Source organism: Mesoplodon densirostris, chromosome 3 (assembly GCF_025265405.1).
Source record: "Mesoplodon densirostris isolate mMesDen1 chromosome 3, mMesDen1 primary haplotype, whole genome shotgun sequence".
NCBI lineage: Eukaryota > Metazoa > Chordata > Mammalia > Artiodactyla > Ziphiidae > Mesoplodon > Mesoplodon densirostris.
The window spans coordinates 140,615,174-140,635,559 of NC_082663.1; the positions used below are offsets into that span (position 1 = coordinate 140,615,174).

The window sequence follows — 20,386 nt, forward strand, 5'->3', positions numbered from 1 at the left end:
ACCCCAGGGAGGAGGCTGGGAGTGTAACGGTGGGTCCCTATCCTTCCGGGGCTGCTGTGAGAACCCCATGAACCACCATATGAAAAAGCGTAGCAAACGCTAGAGAGACCTGTGGGACCTCCGGGTGTTGCAGACTACAAATCCCAAGGGGCTTTGGGGGCGCGGCCTCCGCCCACTTCCGGATTTCGCCGCTCTTCGCTTTCAAGTCCCAGGCGGGGTTTTGCTCTCTCAACTGAACTTGACCACGAAGGGAGGTGGCGTGGCGACCAATGGGCGCGTGACTCAGCCGGATCAGGCCAATGGGAGTGCGCAAAGACCGCATAACTTGGAGGCAGGGCCAGAAGGCGGACCAACGACTGAAGGGCGGCCGCACCAGCAGTGTGGGCTGTGCCGTGGTTAGAAGTTACTGTGCGGCGGCTGCTAAGGAGGCGGCTGTGGTGGCGGCGGCGGCGGCTGAGGCGGTGGCTGAGGCGGCGACGGAGGAAACAGAAGATGGTGAGGGTGGCCGCCGGGGCCGTACTCCCCCTCCGCTCGACAAAATGGCGCCGCGGGCCCACCCACCTCCAGTAACCCCCGAGGCCCCTCACCGCCCTGGCCGGCCCCCTCGGGCCCGGCCCCGCCCCTCTCTCTGACCTGTCACCTTCGACCCCCCCGGACACTGCTGTGAGCGTCTTGCTGACCCCGTCCTGGCTCCATCTCCGACCCCTGACCCTATCTAGGTTTCCAGGCCCTGACAACTCATTCATTTCCGGGTTGCGGCTCCCCCGGAAATCGCCTGGGGGGGGGGTGGGGATGGGGTCCCCCGAGACCCCCAACTGAGGCCTCGTCCTCCGGGCGCCAGACCTGGGTCTTTCCTGTTCGGGAAGGTTTGGGAGGCCGGCCTGAGCGTCGGGGCGGGGAGGGGGCTTGACATCGTGACATGCGGGGCTTTATCGCCAAAGGAAGTGCGACATCGCGAACTGCCTTGGTCCCCCAGAGCCCTGACCCCACCTCCAACATTCCGGTCCCGACCAGCTCTAAGAGGGAACGACTTAATCGCTTCAGCCACCAGGCCCTGTCCCTGTTAAATGAGGGTAGCAATAGTCCAGATTTCATAGGGTTGTGATAATTTGGGGAACTGACGTCTTAAAGGGCTTGGGACAGTGAACGCTCAACAGATGAGCTGGGTGACTCGGGGATGGTGACATTCCCTCCCAGCTGTCTCCTCATCTTGAAGTGGGGATAATGCCAACTTTTTGGGAGGTTAAAATCCCCCTTGGGCCGCTCACTCATCCTGGGGTTTGGGTCTGGTGGTTCTTTGGGGTTTGGGCTCTCCACCTGTGAAGTGGGACACAGCCTCACAGTTGGGCTGAAGCCCCCTTCATTCCCTCCACTCTTTGGCATCCCTAGGGCTGACAGAGGTGATGGAAGGTTTTGTCAGGGCAAGTCAAACCCCATTGTTCCTGGACTCAGGGTCCCAGCCCACAAGCCATAGTCCTTGGGATATGGTGGGGAATAGGTAAAAGACTTCTTGTCAGGAAGGATATGGGAAAGTGGTAAGTGGGTTCCTAGCACGTGGGTCCCCAAGCCCGGGTGTTGTCCTTGACTCCTCGCTGTGACCTCATTGCCAACTCCCAGTTCCTGAGAGGGTTCTGTTGGCTCTGCCTCCAAAACGAATTCTGAATCTGTCCACAGCTCCCTGCCCTGGTCCCGCACTGCCACCTCCCGCCTGAACACCTGCTCCAGCCTCCTCCCTGGTCTTCTTGCCTCCATCATGCCCCACTGGCAGTCTGTAATTCACCCAGAACCAGAGGGAGCTTTTAAAAATGTCAATCAGATAATACCACTATCTAGCTTACAAAACAGTCAGGGGGCTTCCTGTTGTAACCCCAATGAAACCCACCTCCCCCCTCAGCCTCCAAGGTCCCTGCCCAGCTCTGTGACCTCATCTCCACCCTCTTCACCCCTCCCCGCTGTGAGCTCCAGCCACAGTGGCCTTGTTTTCACATCTTCACATTCAGCCCCTGCCACCCCAGGGTTTTTGCACCTGTTACTCCTGCCTGGATTGCTCTTCCTCCTGTGAATAACATCTGCTCAGAGAGTCCCTTCCTGATTGCAGGAGGCCCCCATGCCTCCTCTCTCTGCACACCATTTCTTTTCCTCATCTTGCTTTGGTTGGGTCACTGGCAGGCTGCCCACACAGGGACTGGCACACAGATATTCAGTGAGTGTTTGCTGAGGCAATGGACAGCTTCTGGGCCCAGCTGTAGCTAGGATTTGTCTGGCTGAGGTGAGGATTTCTCCCTGTGTCTGAGGCTTGGTTTTCCTGCTTAGCTGACAGGAAGTACTGGCCATGTCCTGTCTGCATTCATTTATTCAGTATACATGCATTGATACTAACATCTGCCCTCAGGGGTGCTCTGGGCAAAGCTCTCTCCCTGTGTTGTCTTACTGAAACCGAGAATAACCCTGGGAGGGGTCCCTCTTGTAAACCCGGTTCACAACTGGGGCGGCCAGACTGGGAGGTCACCTGCCCCAGGTCACACAGCCAGGGAAGGGCCCATCCAGGATCAGTGCAGGCCTGGGGCTTCGGAACCTCTCACCACGCTGCACCCGGCCCCACGTTAGCCCTGTCAGGGACCCAGGGTTGAGCCAGCCCTGCCCTGCCCTCTGCCTCAGGGAGGTGGCAGTCCAGTGAGGGAACTGGCTGTGTAAACAGATGACCTCGTTGGGGTATGAGCGTGGCTCTGGCAGAGGCTCCCTGGTAGAGGTTCCCGAGGTGTGGGGAGAGGGAAGGGGGAGGGGGCGTTTTGAGCTGGCTGGAGAGTTTGGCGGGTGTTTCCCACATGGAGAGCGGAGGGGCATTCCTGGAGGGTGGCACGGGCTGAGGAGGTGTGTGGCAGGAGGCTGGCATGGGCCAAGCCGAGCCAGGGCTGTGGAGGGGTTTGAGTTGGGGCAGGGAGCCCTCCTCTCCTGTAGGTCTCAGGCCTGCATCACTGCATCTGGGCAGTCCTCCCCATCCCCCAGACCAGCCAGCCTTCCCTCCCCCCTCCCCCTGCTGTCATGGGCCTCACATGGCACCTCGTGGTGCCCTGTCCTCATGGCCACTCCGCATTCACTGCATGGCTCTTTGATCCACACCCGTGTCCCCAAGCACTGGCTGTTCCCTGGGGCCAGAAGTAGGTCTGCTGTGGCTCTCCGCAGTGTCCTGGTGCCTGGTGTAGGGCCCGCCACACAGTTGGGTCCTGAGAACACCGTGCCGGATGGATGAAGCTGGCCCCGTAGTCTGGGGCTGAGCTGAGGCAGGGGTCCTGGGACAGGGGAGGCAGGTTTGAGGCACTCTGAGCTGGCTGTGGGGCCTTAGGTCACGCAGATGTGAGGGCCACCTCCTGGGTGGGAGCAGGAGGCCCATCCACATTCCAGCTCCCCTGGCTCACCCATCCCGCTAGGTTCTTGCTGGGGCCCAGCAGAGGAGGGGTTGGGCCCCACACGGGTGAGGACGCCTGTTTCCGCCGGCACCAGAGGGTGTTGGGGGATCCCCTCAACAGCGGCTTCCCCAAGAGCGCAGCTCCTGGGTCAGGCATGGCGATGGAGCACCTGAGGGAGGGTTCACGTAGCCTGTAGGCTCTGAGCCCTCAGCTCTCAGGCAGGAAGCAGAGGCACTGGCAACACAGAACAGGAGCTTGGCCTCTGAGGTTAGGCAAACCTGGGTTCAGTCAGCTTCCTTGTTTTCTCGTTGGGGCTGGTGGACCTCAGATGAGTGTTACATGACCTTTTTGCCTCAGTTTCCTCATCTGTATGATGGGGTGACTCCAGCTTGGGAAACCCGTGGTCCTCCCCAGCTCTCCCTCTCCAGGCCTGACGACAGCGTTGCCCTCCTGCTCTGCTGGGAAGTCACTCCCTGCCCCAAGTTCTCAGACTTCATCCCTCCCCGGGGCTCTTGTGCCTCAGTTTCCTGAGGCGAACACAGCTCCCCTTGGCCTTTATTCACCCCCATCTTGTGGCAGAGACCTGCCCTCCACCCAGAGTCAGGGTCTTCCCCTTCCAGAGCTTTCTCCCTTCCTTGCCCAGTTGGTGCCAGAGCGTCAGAGAAAAGGGACTTTCCAAGAGTCAGAGCTGTGAATGAATCTGTCGCTGGCTCCCTGGCACCTTGCGGGCCTGAAACCTCTGGTGCCTGAACCCCTGCCCCAGGCACCGGGGGCAGGGAGGAGCCAGCCTGCTTTCTTTAGGCTTCTGGCCCTCCCCACAGTGGGAGGCATTCTCCCCTTACAGGGCAGCCTTTGGATGTGGGGACCCCAGGAGCAGCCCTCGAGCCAACCCTGGTCCACACAGTGTTTGCCGCAAAGCTCAGCCAGTTTTAAAAAGCTGGCACTGGAACTTCCCTGGCGGGCCAGTGGTTAAGACTCTGCACTCCAATGCAGAGGACACAGGTTAGATCCGTGGTTGGGGAATTAAGATCCTACATGCCACATGGTGCAGCCAAAAAAAAAAAAAAGAAAAAAGCTGGCACTGACACACTGAAAGTTGGGTTTCTGAGTTTTCTCAGGATTTGGAAGCTCGGTTGACCCCAGGCTTTGGGTCCTGTGTCCCAGCAGCCCCTGTGTCCCAGCTGCCGTTTCCCCTTCACCCAGCCTCCTGCTCCCCCACCCCCGTGTATTGTCACATGGACTCTCAGGGTTTCTTAGGGTGGACAAGTCTCCATCCCAGGCTCTATCAAAGGTGCATAAATGGAGGTGAGACCACGAGTTCAGTATTCAGCTAGCACAGAGGACAGGCCTGCAGTTGGATGGGCCCAGGTCCAGCTCCCCACCCTGCTGCTTGCTCCTAACTTGATGCAAGTGTCCTGTCCTGTTTGAGCCTCAGTTTCCCCGCTCCTTGGCCTGGTGACGGGTTTATTGTGAGGACCCTGTGGGAGATCATACCCTTACTCTGGGGTTGGTTACTTTGTTCTGGTCGTAAGAGTGGACACATCAGGTGGCCAGCTCAAGGGTGAGTTCTAGAAAACTTGAATGACAGAACAGAAAGAAGGAAACCGGAAGTCGCCCGGTAGGTAGCCCACCCGGTCACAGGTGCTCCGGGGGTGGCCCAGCCTGCTGCCTGATTTCTCACTTACCATCTTCCCTGTCTTCTAGGCAGATTTTTTGAAAGGACTGCCTGTCTACAACAAAAGCAATTTTAGTCGATTTCATGCCGACTCTGTGTGCAAAGCCTCGGTGAGTACGTGGGCCGTGAGCTGCCCTCGGGGAAAGGGCCAGGGGTGGTGTGCAGGTCCCAGGTCGGGGTCTTGCCAGAAAGAGGGGCTGAGCTTCAAACCCAGCCCCACTTGAAATCCTCGCACGTCTTTTGATCTGCGTTGGAGGGCGGGTGCTGAGCTGAGGGGTGAGGGCACCCCAGACCTGTCTACTCTCCTAACCCACGCCTTCCCAACCCTCCCACAGAACCGACGTCCCTCAGTCTACCTGCCCACTCGGGAGTACCCGTCCGAACAGAGTAAGTGGGCTCTGTTGTTCTGTCCCATCCCGGCTGCCGAGGGGAAGGGCCAGAGGGTGGTGCAGGAGGTGGCCTGTGGGAAGCTGGGCAGCTCCCAGCCCTTGGGAGCAGCGGGAAGCCTGGCTTTCCCTGGGACCCTCCTGATGTCCACGCCGGCATCCACGTCCAGCCCTGCAGGGTCCCAAGCTGGCCCTCATCTGCCGCTCGCTGGCCCTCACTCCCACCCCCGCATCAAGTCAGGCTTCCCCTGCTGGCTCCCTGTCACAGGTCTCAAGACTCGTACCATGGGGTGGGGGACCCAGCCCAGGCTGGGGTGGGCAGCTTGGGGAGGGGGCGGCTAGGCAGAGGGACCTGCAGGGAAAGGCCTGGAGCCTGCAGAGCAGGGGGATCTCAAGGTTATTTATTGTAGTCACGGTGTTTTCTTTCAACCGTGAAAAAATCCTGGACTCTGCCGGGTGCGTTCTGTGGTCACTGGGGCACAGCATGTGGATCTGTGCTCCTGGTCTGTCTGGGAAAACACCCACGTGACCTGGCATGCTGGGGCTCATTCCCCCGCCCGAGGGTGGAATCTGAGCTCAGCTTAGGACTCGGCCTCTCTCTGGGAAGCAGGGACCCTGTCAGGGCAGCCAGCTTGGGCTCATGGTAGTGGCCTGTGCTCAGGAGGGAGAATACTTGGCTTCCTGAATTCTCCTCCAGGGTTGGGGGTGGTGACTTGAGTCACACAAAGGCCACTCAGGGCAGGGACAGCCCAGAGGCCAGGAAGGGGTAAGCTCGTCCTGGGAGGGCAGTGCAGGCTGGGATGGGGGCTGGGCTGCCTGCAGCCGGCTCCCCACAGCTTCTTCCTGCAACTTTATCTGTCTTTCCTTCTCAGTTATTGTGACAGAAAAAACAAACATTCTTTTGCGCTACTTACATCAGCAATGGGACAAAAAGGTAAGGCATGCGGGGTTCGAGTGCTGGGACTCGGGGAAGGAACACAGTGCCCAGCAGGGGGCTCTGAGTAGCGGAAGGACACCGGTGGCTGGGAGACTGGGTGTTCGAGTGGGGCCTTGAGGGCTGAATAGGAGTTTGCTAGGTGATTCAGGAGAAGGAAGAATGCTCTAGAGGAATGGCTGTGCAGAGGCCACAGGGCTCTAGTGCTCAGGGACAGGCAGGTAAGCTGTACTGAGGCCCAGCTCCCCACAGTTTGTGGGGAGCACGGCCCTGGTGGCAGATGAACTTCAGTGTTGTTACTTGGAGTCTTTGTTCAATGATGAAAAGTACACACGATTAAAAATCCAGGCCCTACTAGGATGCGTCGCTGCTGTGAAAAGTCGTCGCCCCGTCCTTCCCACAAGAGGCCACCTTTCTGACAGGATATTTTTTCTTTTTCTTTCTTGAAAATCTGCACGTGTAGTTTTGCCGTGTGGTCAGATTGTTTTTTCCCCATAATGGTGAACATTGGACAGTGACCTGCTCTGGGCCGGGTTGGAGGGGGACCCCATGATAAAGTGACTGCTCAGAAAACCCCAGGTCCTGGCCGCCCCCGCCCCACAAGCCTTGATTCCCACCAGTGAGGAAAGGAGGTTTTCCCAAATCAGCACGCTTTCCTCTTCTGTGGCAATTTGGGGGCTTCCCCGGGTGGCTCATGAGTGCCCTTTGCCCTCCGGCAGGGTGGATGGCTTCTCTGAGTGTCTGAGAAGTGCTGTGTGGGGGTCACTGAGAGTTGCAGTGACTCCTTGAAGTGCTTGTCACAGGCTGGTGTCCCCAGGGGACTGTGGCTTGGTGGGGCAGGTCCAGGGGGCAGAAGGGGCTGCCCAGCCACGGGCCCTAGGTCGACTGCCCGGCTCTGTGATGTGCTGGGGCCCCAGGGCCAGCCTCAGATTTCAGGAGCTCCCCCAGCATGAAGACTCACAACCCCTCCGCTTCCCCTGCCCCCCAGAATGCTGCCAAGAAGAGAGACCAGGAGCAAGTGGACCTCGAGGGTGAGAGCTCGGCACCCCCCCGCAAGGTCGCACGGACCGACAGCCCGGACATGCACGAGGACACTTAAGACTCACACTCCCCCACAGACGCCTCCTGTCTTGTCTGCTCCTCGCCCGCCCGCCTTGTGTAAGCGCCCCGCCCCCCAACCCCTCCGCCGGCCCACCCACGCCCCACCGTCCACACCACTTCCAACCTCATAGGAGCCGATGTATTTATTTTCCTTGAGTTTTTATTTATGCTGTAAAATGTACCAAGCGATGGTTAAAGGGGACGTCAGACCCAGTAGTGTGATGTTGGTAGATGCTTTTAAAAACAACAATTGTTACTCACCTCCCCGCCTCCAGTTCCCCCTCCTCTTGCCCCCCAGTTCTCCTCTGGAAAACTGGAGCGTGTCTGCGAGGGTCTAGAGCCAGGCCCCTGCTGCAGCCGGCCAGCAGGGGTGGGGGCCCTTCTCCCGGCTCCCACCGGCTGGTTCGGGCCTTAAAGACTTGCCTTGTCTCGAGTTCCACCGGGACCTATTCTGTGCCCAGACCTTGCTCTGAGCATGCGTAAGGGGGAGAAGTCAGCCCTTCCGGATCTTTCTCTTAAGTCATTTTATCATGGACTAGTGCGTGCTCCATGTCCACCCCAATAAAAGGATCTTTCCTACCCGACCTCGCGTGTTTGCTCGGCGTACCTCAGCCCCAGAGGATGGAGCCACTGAGAGTCGTCCCATCATCACCAAGAGGAGCTGAGAGGGGCCCCCAGACGCTGGGGCCCCAGGACCAGCTGGATTCCCTCGTGGGCCTGCTGCGGCCATCTCGCTCAGAGCCAAGACCTGCCCGGACCCACCCCTCTGCCCCAGCTGTCAAGGTGTCCTCGAGGACCGGGACATCCCAGAGAGACGGTCCGTGCTGCCAAGGATGGAGCTGTGGTGGGCCCCACGCCCATGACACTGGCGAGCATGGCGGCACGCCCACCAGCCTCTGTGGAGACAGCCCAGGTGGCCCGGCCTCACGCCCTCAGACAGGAGGCACGTGGAGCGCCGCGGGACGCCCAGCCCCAGTGCCCTCAGTCGGCAGGTTCCACGGCTACTCCCGGGAGCCAGCTGGACTGGGCTTGGGGCTGAGCCCGGGGACGTAGGGGGGCATTTGGGCTCCAGGCAGAAGGTTTGAGTTCCTGACCACTGGGCACAGGGCCAGGGGAATGCCGCTGCTTCCCCCGCCAGCCCTGAGTGGGAGCCAGAGTGCTGGAGCTAATGGCTGGGGTATTGGGGGCGGTGAAGGGTTGGGCTGCGGCGTGAGGGACACAGAGGCTGCAGGGGGCGCCTGCACCAGGTTGTCACCGTGGAGGGCCCAGCCTGAGGCAGACTGCTCCGGCCTGAGCTGCCCCGTACCTGCTGGGTGGAAGGCTCCTGGATTAGCTGCCCAGCTGCGGGGCCCAGCTCTGGGCGCATGTGCAGCGGTGTTCAGTTCCTGCAGTCACAAGGCAGGTGCTTAGGAAATGCAAGCTTGACTGTGGTCGTGCCGGGGAGGGCTAAGTCCCTGGGGGTTCTCAGACCAGCTTGGAATCCCCAGTCCCAGGGGTTGGCCTGACCCTGGGCAGGCGCGTGGTGTCACCATTTGTTGGTGGCAGAGTAGATGGCCGGACTTCAGCTTCAAAGGCCGTGGGGCAGGGCAGGCGCAGGCTTCAGCCCCAGGTTCCCCTTTGAGGGGCTGGGTTCTGTCTCCTGCCAGTGCTGTCCACAGTGTGGGCAGGGGTCCCATGGACTCCCTGTGGTCTCCCCAGCATAGGCCCCTCAGCCGGCCTCCACCCACCCCTCTTGCCTTTACTCTTACTCACTGTTCCCCCAAACACCAAACCCTGCCTTCCCACACCTCTGTGCCTTTGCACAGGCTGCTCTCCTGCCTCCAGTGAACCCCGGCTTCTCTCTCATGGCCCCCCCCAAGTGCCCCTTCCTCATACTGGCTCCCCCAGCCCTGCCTGGGGTGGGGCCCGTCGGGCCCTGAGCCTTTGTATGTGGACACACCTGAGGGTGGGAGAGGCCACGTCCACCCTTGATCACAGTGAAGAGTCCCAGCGAATAGGGTCTGACAGCCGTCCCGCAATGGGGCATCCCGGCCCTTCCTAGAAGCCACACCCCAACATGCCATCCCCTTAACATCGAGACTCGGGCACCAGGTGCTTTCCAACTTCCACAAAGTTCTCCCCGCAGCCCTTGACTCCTCAGATGGCAGCTTGGGAGGCGGGTGTGCCAGGAAGGGTGCCCCTGCACGACTGAGGCCGACTCAGGACCCAGGCCCAGGGCCCAAACTGCTGAGTCCTATCAGCACTTTGAGATTTCTTCCTTAGTCTAGGAGGCCGAAGATGGGGCCTGAGGCTCTGCAGCTCCTCCCAGGGGCCCCTGGGCCTGGATTTTTGGAGTTTTCCAGCCATGGCCTGGAGACCCAGTTCTTTGGAGGAGTTCCCCAAGGGTCATAGCGGGGGAACCCACCCTAGGCCTGCCAGGCCCCCAAAGAGCTGGCCCCAGCCTCGTCATTGGGCGCCTTACGTCCCTTTTCCACAGCTCTGCCCTTGGGCACTGTTGAAATATACTTTTTATTGCATTTCTGCCGTTTTACAAAAATATGACAAAATAAATTAAAAACAAATAAATAATCGCCTATTCTGTGTGTGTTTTCTGTTGTTTTGGGGGGGTTTCCTTTCCTTTCCCCCCATCCTGGTCGAAAGGAAAACGGCAGATAGAGGGGCCCCAGGCCCCCGGCCCTGACCCAGGAGGGGGTAGCCAATACTGGGATACACCGACAGCAGCGTTTTCTGGGTGGCGGCTGCCGACCCGTCCGTGATTGATATTGCATATGAAAACAGGAAGGCAGGGCGGGCGGAGCTAATGCCAGCCGCTGGGCCAGCACACGGCCTGGGGACTGGGACTGGGACTGGAGCTGGGGCTGGGCGACGGTGCCGGGGGCTCCGGGGGCTCGGAGGTGGGAGGCAGCGGCGGCGGCGGGAGGCTGTAGAAGCTGGCGTCCACCGGCAGGACGCCAGCTGCCAGGGCGGGCAGGGGCCCGGCGAGGGCGCAGGGCGGACACTCGGCGGCGGCGGCAGGGGCCTGGCGGGGGGTGGCGCCCTCGCCCCCGCAACCCCACGGCCCGTCCCACTGCCAGCAGCCGGCGGGTGGCGTCGGGGACCGGGGTAGCGGTGTTGGCGGCGGCGGCGGCGGCGCAGGGCTCCGGCTGTGGCGGGTGCGGAGGGCCGGGGCGCCCACAGGGGCCGGCGCTGTCCCTGCGGAGGCGAGAGGGGCCGTTCCGGGGAGATGCCGGCCCCGCCGCTGGACCCCGCTGGGGACCCTACCCGCGCTCCCTCCGGGTTTTCAGGCACATGGAGGGCCTTATTGCTTCTGATCAGTGACAAGGGGTGGGCTTCTTCGTGTGCATCCCCCGCCTCTGGGCATTGGGCCCCTCCCCCTCACGGAGAGGGCACGGTCTGAGGAAGTCCCTCTGACTTCTGACCTATATCCCTGGTGCTACAGCTGCCACCTCTTGGGCTCCCTGGGATGGGCTGCTGGACTCCGGGCTGGGACGGGGTGGCGAGGGCGGCAGTGAGGGCTGTGGCTCTGCTCAGCACACGTGTGGCTGCAGCCCTGAACTCCCTGGGTGGGCAGCCTGAGCTCCACCTTCCAGGAAGGCCACCTCGAACAGCTGAGCTGCAGGGTGGGGACTTGCATAGAGGCCTGGGGGTCCAGTGCCCCCAGAGTGAGCTGGGTGTAGGGTCTCAGGAGAGGCTGGGCCAGGTGCTGAAGGGGCCTCCCTCATCTCTCCTGGCACTGGAGCATGGCAGGCCGTGCGAGGGGCACTGGGACGAGGGGCTTTGGCATCCCTCCCCAGGGGTGAGGAGGGTCAGGCACAGGGCTCCAGGCTCTCCGGGGTCCCGGAAAGATTGGGTAGGCTTTGACCAAGAGGCTCCATATACCACATACCCAGGTCCCCAACTGGTACCGGGAGACTGGGCCTCCTCTGTCCCCTTCAGCCCCTCTCCCCAGGCCTGGACACCCCACCCCTATCCCCAAAGCCCGGCCCGGAGTCCCCACCCCCGAGTTAAAGCTTGTGACCTGAGCCTTCCTCTTCGGGCCGGGGTGTGTCCGGCTCCTCAGCTGCGGCCTCGTCTGCCGGCCAACTCCGCTGGGCTCGGCTACCACCACTGCCACCGCTGGGGGTCCCGTCCTGCCGGGCCTGCCCGCCCGCCCCGTTGGACCCGGCCTCAGCCCGGGCCCCGCCGAAGGGGAAGAGCTTGCTGGCGTGGAAGGCCTTGGGCGGCGAGTGGCTACGCTCTGGGTCCCGCCGGGTCTCGGGCGACTTGAGGAATTTGAAGCTGAGGAAGGCTGGCAGGCGGGTGTCACTGCCTGTGGGAGACGGGGCAGGGGGCGGCCGGGCAGTGAGGTTGGCCCCCGCGCCGGCCAGCGAGGATGCAGCCCCGGACGACAGGAACTTGCCCTGCAGTGGGATGATCTGCTTCAGCTTCATGACGTTGTTAGGTGCCAGCAGGGACCCCGGGCGCTTGGGCCGCTCCGGCCCATGGCCTCCTGCCGCCCCACTGCCCTTGGCCTTGGCCGAGGCCTTCTCTGGGGCAGCAGGGTCCAACCCGGAGCCCTCAGGCCGAGCTTCCTCCCGGCCACTGGCGTCGCGCTCCCTGCGGGCATGATGTTCCGCGTGGCGCTGGCGCTCCTCCTCCTCCCGCCTCCGCCGCTGCTGCTGCTGGTAGCGGTGCTGGGCCTGGCGCTCATGTCTCTGCGGGCAGAACAGAGCCATTATGGGGACATTGGGAAAAGCAGGCGGGCGAGCAGGTACCAACCCAGGCCCGGGCCCATGCCGGCGCTCTCCTGCGGAAGTGGGGAGAGATCCGAATGCTTCTTGGGTACCAGCTGCATCCCTGGACCCACCCTGGGGCTCTCTGCAGAAGTGGGGAGAGATCTAAACACTTATGGGGCACCAACTGCATCCCTGGACCCATGCCGGTGCTTTCTGAGGCCTGAGAAGAGAACGAACATTTGCTGGCCACCACCTCTGTCCCTGATCCCCTGCCAGACACCATCTTAGGAATTGGGAGAGTGTAAAGAAATATTGGGCCTCAGTGGTTCCCTGCTTTCTGGAGAACTGGTGAGAGACAGAGCTGTGACTGCCCCATCCAGTGGCCGGTAGCCACACACGGCTTTGTCAATTTAAATAACTGAAAAAAAGTCTGTTTCTCAGTGGCACCAGCCCCGTTTCAAGTGCTCATTGGTCATCTGTAGTGAGGGGCTACACGGGCAGCACGGATATAGAATGTTTCCATCATGGTGGAGAGCTCCATTGGTTGGCGCCAGTGAGCTCCCTGGCCTTCTCTGCAGCTCTCTGAGGAATGCGGCAGAGGCTTGGGCTTTTAGGAAGCATCAGCTGTGTCTCTGGCCCCAAACAGGGCAACGCTGGGCAAGCTGGTGGATGACAGTTCGTGAGTGCCAACCTGGTGCTGGATGCCACCAGGATCCCAGAGGGGACCGGGCCCCTTTGGAATGCTAATTATTACACCAGGCTCTGAACACCCACCCTCCTGCTAAGGACTGGACGGCCAGCCAGGCTAGGTGGAGAAGCCCCAAGGAGCAGAGACGTAAAGCGCACTGACCCCAGCCCACATACCTTAAAGGCCTCCCGGCGCTGGTACTCCAGCTTGGCCATCTCCTCAGCCACCCAGCCTGGGATGTCGGGGATGGCCACGTGGATGAGGTACTTGAGAAGCAGAGCGAAGTGCTGAGGTGACAGAGGAGGAGGCTGCAGGCACGAGGACACCCACCCGCCGCCTGGCTCCCCCAACCCGGCCGCCAGCCCCACCTCAAGCACCACCACGGACACGATGGCCGCCTCGGGGCTGAGCCAGGGGAAGAGGCGCTGCAGCTGCCCACACTGGCCAATTAGATAGCAGTTGACTACGATTGCCAGGACGCCCATGACCTCCATCACCTTCTGCAGGGGGACAGGCGGGCTCAGGGGGGGCCCGGCCACCCTCCCCAGCACCCGCTCCTCCTTGGTGCACCCCGGCTCGGGGCCCTCAGCCCTCCCCCCACCTGCCACTGGCCAATGCTCTCCACCCGCTGCCCAAAGGGCCGCTGCAGCCCCGTGCACAGCTTGAGGGCGTCACTGCGGATCTCGATGAGGTTGTTGATGAGGGCGCAGAGGGCAGCCAGGGGGAAGGCAGATGAGAAGAGCACGACGTAGCCAAACTGCACGAACATCTCCTGGTAGTCCTGGAACGTGTCCTGTGGGTGGGCACCTGGGTGGGGCCTAGGGCTCTCCTTCAGCCCAGGACACCTCCTCCCTCAGACCACCTTCCTCTCCTCAAGCCCACTCCCCAGATTATTCTGCATGGACCCAGAACTCCCCATCGGGCAAGTTCCTGACCACATGAAGGGTCCCGTTATTCCTTCCCATCACCCCCAGAACCTCCACCTCACTGTGTGCTGCGCCCCTCGGAGGGCCCGGCCCCTGCCCTCAGGCGTCCTCCTCACCTCATATTTCTTCATACAGCTCTCGAGCTCGGCCTGGGTGAGCTGGGCCGAGTGTTCCTCCTCGGGTGGGTCGATCCAAGATGACCGGTTCTGCCGCTGCTGCTTCCGGGCTGAGTCACCCAAGCCCGGCTCTGGGTCTGGGCCCCCATCGGGGCCCTGGTCGCGGCCCTCACCTCTGGCCCGGCGGAGCAGGACAGCCGGGGGCTCCCGTTCAGGGCTGCTGGGAGCCCCCTCGGCCTCATCGTCCTCCTCAGCCAGCGTGAACACACCAGCTTCCAGCCCCTTCTCCACCATGGTGGGGCTCCCCTCCTCCAGGAGGGCCTCCGGGCTTGGGCCCAGCCGCCGCCGCCCAGCCCCCCGCTCAGCAAAGCTGACCTTCTTCAGCCGAAGCCCGCAGTCTAGGAGGCCACCCTCCTCGCCTTCCTCCTCCTCCTCCTCCTCCTCCTCTTCGTCCTCCTCCTCCTCCTCGTCCTCCTCCTCCTCCCTGCCCCCCGGAGGCCCGTCCCCCACCTCCCCACCTTCCCCTGCTGGCCGACGCTCTATTGTGGCCTCCTCCTCCTCCTCAGGTGCCCCGCAGGCCCCACTGAGACACCTGCGGCCCCCCCCACCACTGCTGCCATCGACACCCTCTTCAGCCTGGGGTTCGAGGTGGCGTGCAGGGCGCCGGAGGCTCAGTAGGCCAAGCAGGGCACGGGCCAGCTCCCAGGCAGCCCGCAGGCCAAGCTCGCCACGGCCCAGCCGCCGGTACAGGTGCGGCTGCAAGACCTCTCGAACATTCTGGAGGAACTGGCGGGTGATCAGCAGAGTGGCCAGCATCTGGGGGCAGGAAGGGGGTGGAGAGAGGCCACGTGGGGGGTGGGCGGGGCTCTGGGCACCGGGACAGGCTGTGGGGACTGGGCACCCGCCCTCCCGAAACACGCTTCCAGACACACTCTGAACCCAATTTGGATGTCCCTGGACACGGAGGCAACCCCAAACCGCAGCTGGGCAGGTCACAGCGCTCCTAGCCAATCTCCTGGGCAGGCAATGGCTTCCCTGCTTGCAGCACCGCCCAGGAGCTCGCTCAGCTGGTGCCCAGGGCCTCTGAGGGCTCCTGCCACCTGAACCCCGTCAGCGGAAGCCCATCCCCTCAGAGCATGCACCCTTGGCTTGGTGTGAGGCCCCCAGCACAGCCACACTGCCCACCCCGGCGAGGCCCCGAGGGCTCGCCACCTGCCAGTACTTTGGCCCAGGCCACGAGCAGGAGGCCCCGGAGGGAGAGGAGGAGCAGGCGGAACCGCAGGGCCGCGAGCGGGACCAGCACCGCCCAAAGCTGCCGCTCGAGGCTCTGGGACAGGGACAGGACGATCAGGAGCTGTGGAGGGACCGACGGACAGGTGGACAGACAGATGGCGGGGCGACAGGTAGAGAGAGGACACACAGACGGACAGAGAGGAGAGAAGGATGGAGGAGGGGGGGAGGGGCTGGAGAGCCCATGGACCCGTTGGGCCAGGTATGGCCCCCCCAGTGGCTGCCATGGGGGCCACTGCTTCAGGCCGGGGTCTTACCTCTTTCAGGCGCTCCATGTCCTTGAGGTAGAAGCCAATGTAGAAGAGGCTCAGGTATGAGTTGACGAATTGGAACTGTGGGAAGCAGGCAGGTGGGCGGTCACCCTGCCACCTCTGTCCCAGGAGCTCCCGTGTGTCCCCTGCAGAACCTCTAACTGCCTGCTGGCCACCACTCACCAGGACAACCTTGATGATGAGGTGCTTCTCGTAGGCGCTCTCCAGCCGGTAGTTCTCTGGGGGCCAAGGAGGCGAGTGAGGGGGTGGCCCAGACCGTCATGGGCGGCAGGCACACCCCGCAGGGCAGTGGGGCCCTTCCTCCTGGGGGGTGGGCAGTGGGACCTCCCCTCGCAGGGCATACCCATGTCGTTGAGCCAGACGGCCAGCTTCTTGTAGCCCTCGGCGCTTGCACTGACCAGCAGGGCCAGCATGACTTTGGGCAGGAAGCGGGCGAGACGGGGCAGCCCCTTCACACTCAGCACCAGCTCCTGCAGGGGCAGGGCGTTCACAGGTCACCCCGGCAGCTGGGCTCAGCTCACAGCACACCTGGACAGGTGGCCGCCAGGTCTGGGCCAAGGCCAGGGCTAGGGGCTGGAGGTCACCTGCAGCTGGAAGCAGCCGAGCATGAGCAGGAACACACAGGCCAGGCAGGTGAGGCACAAGGGGAGACTCACAAGCAGCTGGAAAAGCAGCCGCTTCCAGGGCGGGTAGTAGAACTCCTCGGCCCGAGTCACGGGGCTGATGCGCCGCACGCCCTGGTAGAGGGTGGGGGCCCGGCCCAACATGAGATCAGAGGGGCTGCCTCTGCCCTGCACCCTTCCCGACCCTTCGACCTCTGTGTCTCTTTGTCATGCTTTGCTACTGCGGTGCCCCCGCCTAATGCACCCTTTCCAGCCCCTCAAAGCCAATTTCCCACCCCTCTCCCTTCAGGCATGGAGAGTCCCCTACTTGGCATACCATCTCGGATGCTGCAGCCCTACTTCACCCTTCCCTGTGTTCTTGCAATGCTCCTCGCCCAGTGTTTTCTCTTTTTTTTTTTATCCCATTCTCGAGGTCCCTGGACTCAGATCCCTCCTGACTGACCCTGAACTGGGGCCGTGGCTCCTCCACAGCTTCCCCGGGTGAGTCCAGCGTCCCCCACTTGTAGGCCAGCTCTGCTCCCCTCCGTTTCCACTCCTCCAAGAAGAGCGTTGACCAGACCACGTTGAAGAGGGCAAAGACCACGCAGGATACATCCCGGCTTGTCTGGGGGTGGCAGAGGAGGGCTGAAATGTTGGCTGGCCCAGTCCAGGGAGGAAGGTGTCTTGGGTGTCCCAGCCCCTGTGCAGTCCACACCCGGCACCTGATCAGCCTCTGTGAATGTGTACAGGACAGAGCCGAAGACTGCCGGGTACACCATTGCCGATGTGTAGAAACCCAGCCAGGCGAAGTACATGGCAATCTTCACGCCAAAGTAGTCGCAGATCTCATCTGCCAGGGACAGGGGTGTCCCAGTCAGCCCTGACTGCCTCCTGGGACCCCCACCCCCACCCCCCGGCCGGGACCACACCTAGAGGCTGGTTTTCACACACAGCCTGCACCCATGACTTCATGAGGCGGTTCAGGATGCGCTGCTCGTGGACTGGGAACACCTGCTGGATGATCCCGCGGGCCGCCAGTTCAGGGACTGTTGGGGGACAAGAACCCTTCTGCCTGTGCTGGGCCTGGCCAGCCCCCCTCGGCTGAAACCCAAGTCATAGCTTTTTGCCTGCTCTTTGCTCTTAAACTTGCAGAGGCTCTTCCCAGGAGAGGAGTTCTTGGTGGAAGGAATATCCGGTTCTCCCTCAAAAGGGAGGTGCAGGGGCAGGTGGGGAAGGGTGCAGGAAACCTGAGAGGGTGGGATCCCTGTGGGGAATCACTTTTTTTTTTTTTTTGTCCACACCGCACAGCTTGCGGGATCTTAGTTCCCCGACCAGGGATCGAACCCGGGCTCCCTGCAGTGGAAGTGTGGAGTCCTAACCACTGGACCACGAGGGAATTTCTCTGAACCACTTTTTTTTTTTTTTTTTTCCGGTACGCGGGCCTTTCACTGTTGTGGCCTCTCCCGTTGCGGGGCACAGGCTCCCGACGCGCAGGCTCAGCGGCCATGGCTCATGGGCCCAGCCGCTCCGCGGCATGTGGGATCTTCCCGGACCGGGGCACGAACCTGTGTTCCCTGCATCGGCAGGCGGACTCTCAACCACTGCGCCACCAGGGAAGCCCTGAACCACTTTTTAAAATAGAGCTATTTGGCCTCAGCTCATTGCTCCAAATGTCTGAGGAATGGTGCAAAGCTGGCATTAGAAGGTGAGCTTGCAGCGGCTGGTTTCCTGGAGGGGAAACTGAGGCCCAGGGCTGCACCACACGGTACGTGGAGTGCTGTCCATGGTCCTGCCCCTACCTTATCCCAGACCCAGAGAAGGATTTCTCCCGGACTTGCCTCCGAGGGGACAAGCCCCACCCCTCTGCTGAGGCCACACCCCTTCAGCTCATTGATTGATTTCCAGGCCCCGCCCAACTCTTCAGTAGCCCCTGATTGGTTGCATCTAGGCCTCCCTTTCCTAACGCTCCTACTTTGATAGCTGTCCTCTAAGAGCCCCAGCCAACTCCCCACATATGATTGGAAGGTTGGGACCGCCTCACTCACTGATTGGCTGGTCCTCCAGAAAGCGCACATTGTGCAGTGCCTCTCCCTGCTTGGCACGGAGGTTCTGCAGCCAGAAGCGGATGATGCTCTGGCGCTCCTGCAGGGGACAGGGCGTGAGCACAGGGAGCAGCCGCCCACGGGCTAGGAATGTGCGCTGGGGGCCAGAGCCAGCCGCACCTGGGAGGTGAAGAAGCGCAGCTCACTCTCCACATTCTCGTAGATGAAGTCCTCCTCGCAGGAGAAGCCGCGGGTGCCCCCGCCAAACTCAGTCTTCACTGCTTTGCGCAGACCCAGCTCGTCGGCCCCTCTGAGTAGGCTGCGGGAAGGGCAGGGGAGGTGGGATCACGGGGAGACCCTGGCTCACCATCCTGGAACTAGGGATGGTGTACCTGGTGGCCGTCAGGGACAAATGCAGGGTGGCTGGACCTCGCAGTTGGTGCTTGGAAGGGCGGGGAGCTGAGTAGCAGGGTCAGCAAGAGGCCAGGGACAGGGACTCGCCTCTCATACGTGGCGGTGACAAAGAAGGCGTAGGCACGCGTGTGGCGATGGTGGCGGACTTGCACGATGAGCTCGGGGATGCCCACGCGGATGTGGTTCAGCAGCCATAGCAGCGTGTGGTCATCGGTCGTGTCTGCCAAGGGGCACAGGGACCGATAGCTCTTGCCACGGGTGGTCCAAGGCCTCCTGCAGACTCCTACTCAGGGGAGCCCAGCTCAAGGGAGCTCACTCTGGACCCTGGGGGAATGGACACAGGTACCTGGGAAGGTCATTAACACGTCGCAGTTCTCTGTGGGCACCGTCTTCATCCATGCCTTGTGGGACACCAGGTACCGACCCACCTGCAGGAGCCGCTTCCCAAAAAGCTTATCTGGGGAGCAGGCAGGGCAGGCTGGGGTCAGGCCATTCCTGGATCAGAACCCTGGCCTCCAGTCTTGGTCCCTCCAGCCCTTGCCCCCGACCACACACTTGCCAGGGCTCCTCGGCTCTCAGCTTAGCATTCAAGGCGCTGCGAGCTCTGGCCTTGGGTTGTTTCCTTCCCTCCACGTCCTTGCACCAGCCAGGCCCTTCTCCAGGAATGCCCTTCCCCCAGGTCCTCCGTTACAAATCTTACTCATTCTCTCATTCTCGAGGCCCAGCTCCGCCTCCAAAACCACAATCGATGGGGCGCTCACTAGCAGATCTGAGCGCCTCACCACATTATGTCAGTGCGTCCTCATAGCTGGGCGCGGTTCTTACCCCCATTTCACAGGCGAGGAAACTGAGGCCCAGAGCATTTAAGTCACGCGCCCAAGGTCACACAGTCGAGCAGGGATTCGAACCCAGGACTGTACGATTCTGTAGCCTCTGTGGAGAGGCTCTCTCAAGCGCATCACTGCTCGGCAGCGATCCGGTAGCCCAAGGGGTGACTGCGCTCAGCCCCGGGCTGGGGTTCTAGGAGGGGCGTGTCGTTGTCTCTGCGCTGGGAGCCCCCACCCGCTGCACCGTCCCAGCCGCGCCCGCCCGGCCGCAGCCGCAGTGCCGGAGGAGCGGGCCCCTCGACTGGACTCCAGACCGGGACCGCTGACTCCAATCCCCTCCCCGTACAGCCGCCGCGAACACCCCAGGCACCTGCCACCCTGTCAGATCCAGGCACTGCACACATACCCAGAACTCCGGACGCCGGGGCTGCAGGCTCGCCGTCCGGCGGGGGCCTCTTGCCACGCTCACCCTCCAGGGACGTGCCCCCGGCGCCGGAGGCAGCTTCGGCCATTGCGAGGGCAGGTCAGGTCAGGGGCTGCGGGCGGCTCAGGCGCTGGGGGACCGCGGGCTCATGGGGCGGGTGCAGCCACGGAGCGCGCCAGAGGAGGAGACAAAGGCCGCGCCCGCCCGCGCCGGCCGCCGTCCCCGCGTGCCCGAGCGCTGCTTCTCGTCCCCGCCCGCGCCGAACCTCGATTCTCCTTCCCGGCCCTGGGCGCGTCTTTCTCTGGTTCTCGACTCCGCCCGTGTTGTTTTCTGGGTTTCGTTCTCGCCCGCCCACTTCGCTCTCTGGTGCTCGTCCCCGCCCGCACCGAACGTGCGTTCTCTTCCCGGTCCCCTCCCGCCCCGGGCCTGGATTCTCCGCTTCGGAGCCTTAGTTTCGCCATCGGTTTGGAATCTGAGATGGGTGTGGGAGATTCCTGGTAGCAATAACTTCAACCACCACAGAAAGGATGAGAATAAATATATCAGGTTGAGAATAAATATATCGTG

General features: G+C 62.2%; 2 protein-coding genes across 3 annotated transcripts; one reads left to right on the plus strand and one right to left on the minus strand.

The window, feature by feature from the left end:
* The first annotated feature begins 284 nt into the window (after nucleotides 1-284).
* On the plus strand, nucleotides 285-8,087 carry DDA1 (DET1 and DDB1 associated 1). 2 transcript variants are annotated; one of them, XM_060093848.1, is made up of 5 exons: nucleotides 285-495; nucleotides 5,116-5,192; nucleotides 5,418-5,469; nucleotides 6,341-6,402; nucleotides 7,391-8,087. In XM_060093848.1, the coding sequence occupies exons 1-5, from the start codon at nucleotides 300-302 to the stop codon at nucleotides 7,499-7,501; spliced, it is 498 nt and encodes a 165-aa protein (XP_059949831.1). In that variant the 5' UTR covers nucleotides 285-299; the 3' UTR covers nucleotides 7,502-8,087. The 2 variants fall into 2 exon arrangements, with proteins under 2 accessions (XP_059949831.1, XP_059949832.1); XM_060093849.1 differs by having other exon boundaries at nucleotides 413-495; nucleotides 5,112-5,192.
* Nucleotides 8,088-9,992: 1,905 nt separating this feature from the next.
* Nucleotides 9,993-20,110, minus strand: ANO8 (anoctamin 8). The gene is made up of 18 exons (XM_060093847.1): nucleotides 19,802-20,110; nucleotides 18,915-19,025; nucleotides 18,656-18,788; nucleotides 18,335-18,473; nucleotides 18,158-18,254; nucleotides 17,042-17,158; nucleotides 16,835-16,962; nucleotides 16,576-16,737; nucleotides 16,095-16,247; nucleotides 15,854-15,980; nucleotides 15,673-15,728; nucleotides 15,496-15,570; nucleotides 13,949-14,764; nucleotides 13,508-13,699; nucleotides 13,275-13,406; nucleotides 13,083-13,193; nucleotides 11,522-12,197; nucleotides 9,993-10,695 (listed from the first exon to the last, which is right to left on the minus strand). The coding sequence occupies exons 1-18, from the start codon at nucleotides 19,905-19,907 to the stop codon at nucleotides 10,301-10,303; spliced, it is 3,726 nt and encodes a 1,241-aa protein (XP_059949830.1). The 5' UTR covers nucleotides 19,908-20,110; the 3' UTR covers nucleotides 9,993-10,300.
* Nucleotides 20,111-20,386: the final 276 nt, after the last annotated feature.

Bases quoted from the DNA above. Each gene is read 5' to 3' on its own strand.
- ANO8 (XM_060093847.1), bottom strand. From the start codon at position 19,907: ATGGCCGAAGCTGCCTCCGGCGCCGGGGGCACGTCCCTGGAGGGTGAG. The intron at 16,963-17,041 runs GTGTGGTCCCGG...TGTCCCTGGCAG, and splicing joins GTGTGAAAACCAGCCTCTAG to ATGAGATCTGCGACTACTTT. The intron at 12,198-13,082 runs GTATGTGGGCTG...TTCTGCCCGCAG, and splicing joins AGCGCCGGGAGGCCTTTAAG to AGACATGAGCGCCAGGCCCA.
- DDA1 (XM_060093848.1), top strand. From the start codon at position 300: ATGGGAGTGCGCAAAGACCGCATAACTTGGAGGCAGGGCCAGAAGGCG. The intron at 5,193-5,417 runs GTGAGTACGTGG...ACCCTCCCACAG, and splicing joins ACTCTGTGTGCAAAGCCTCG to AACCGACGTCCCTCAGTCTA. The intron at 5,470-6,340 runs GTAAGTGGGCTC...TTTCCTTCTCAG, and splicing joins GGAGTACCCGTCCGAACAGA to TTATTGTGACAGAAAAAACA.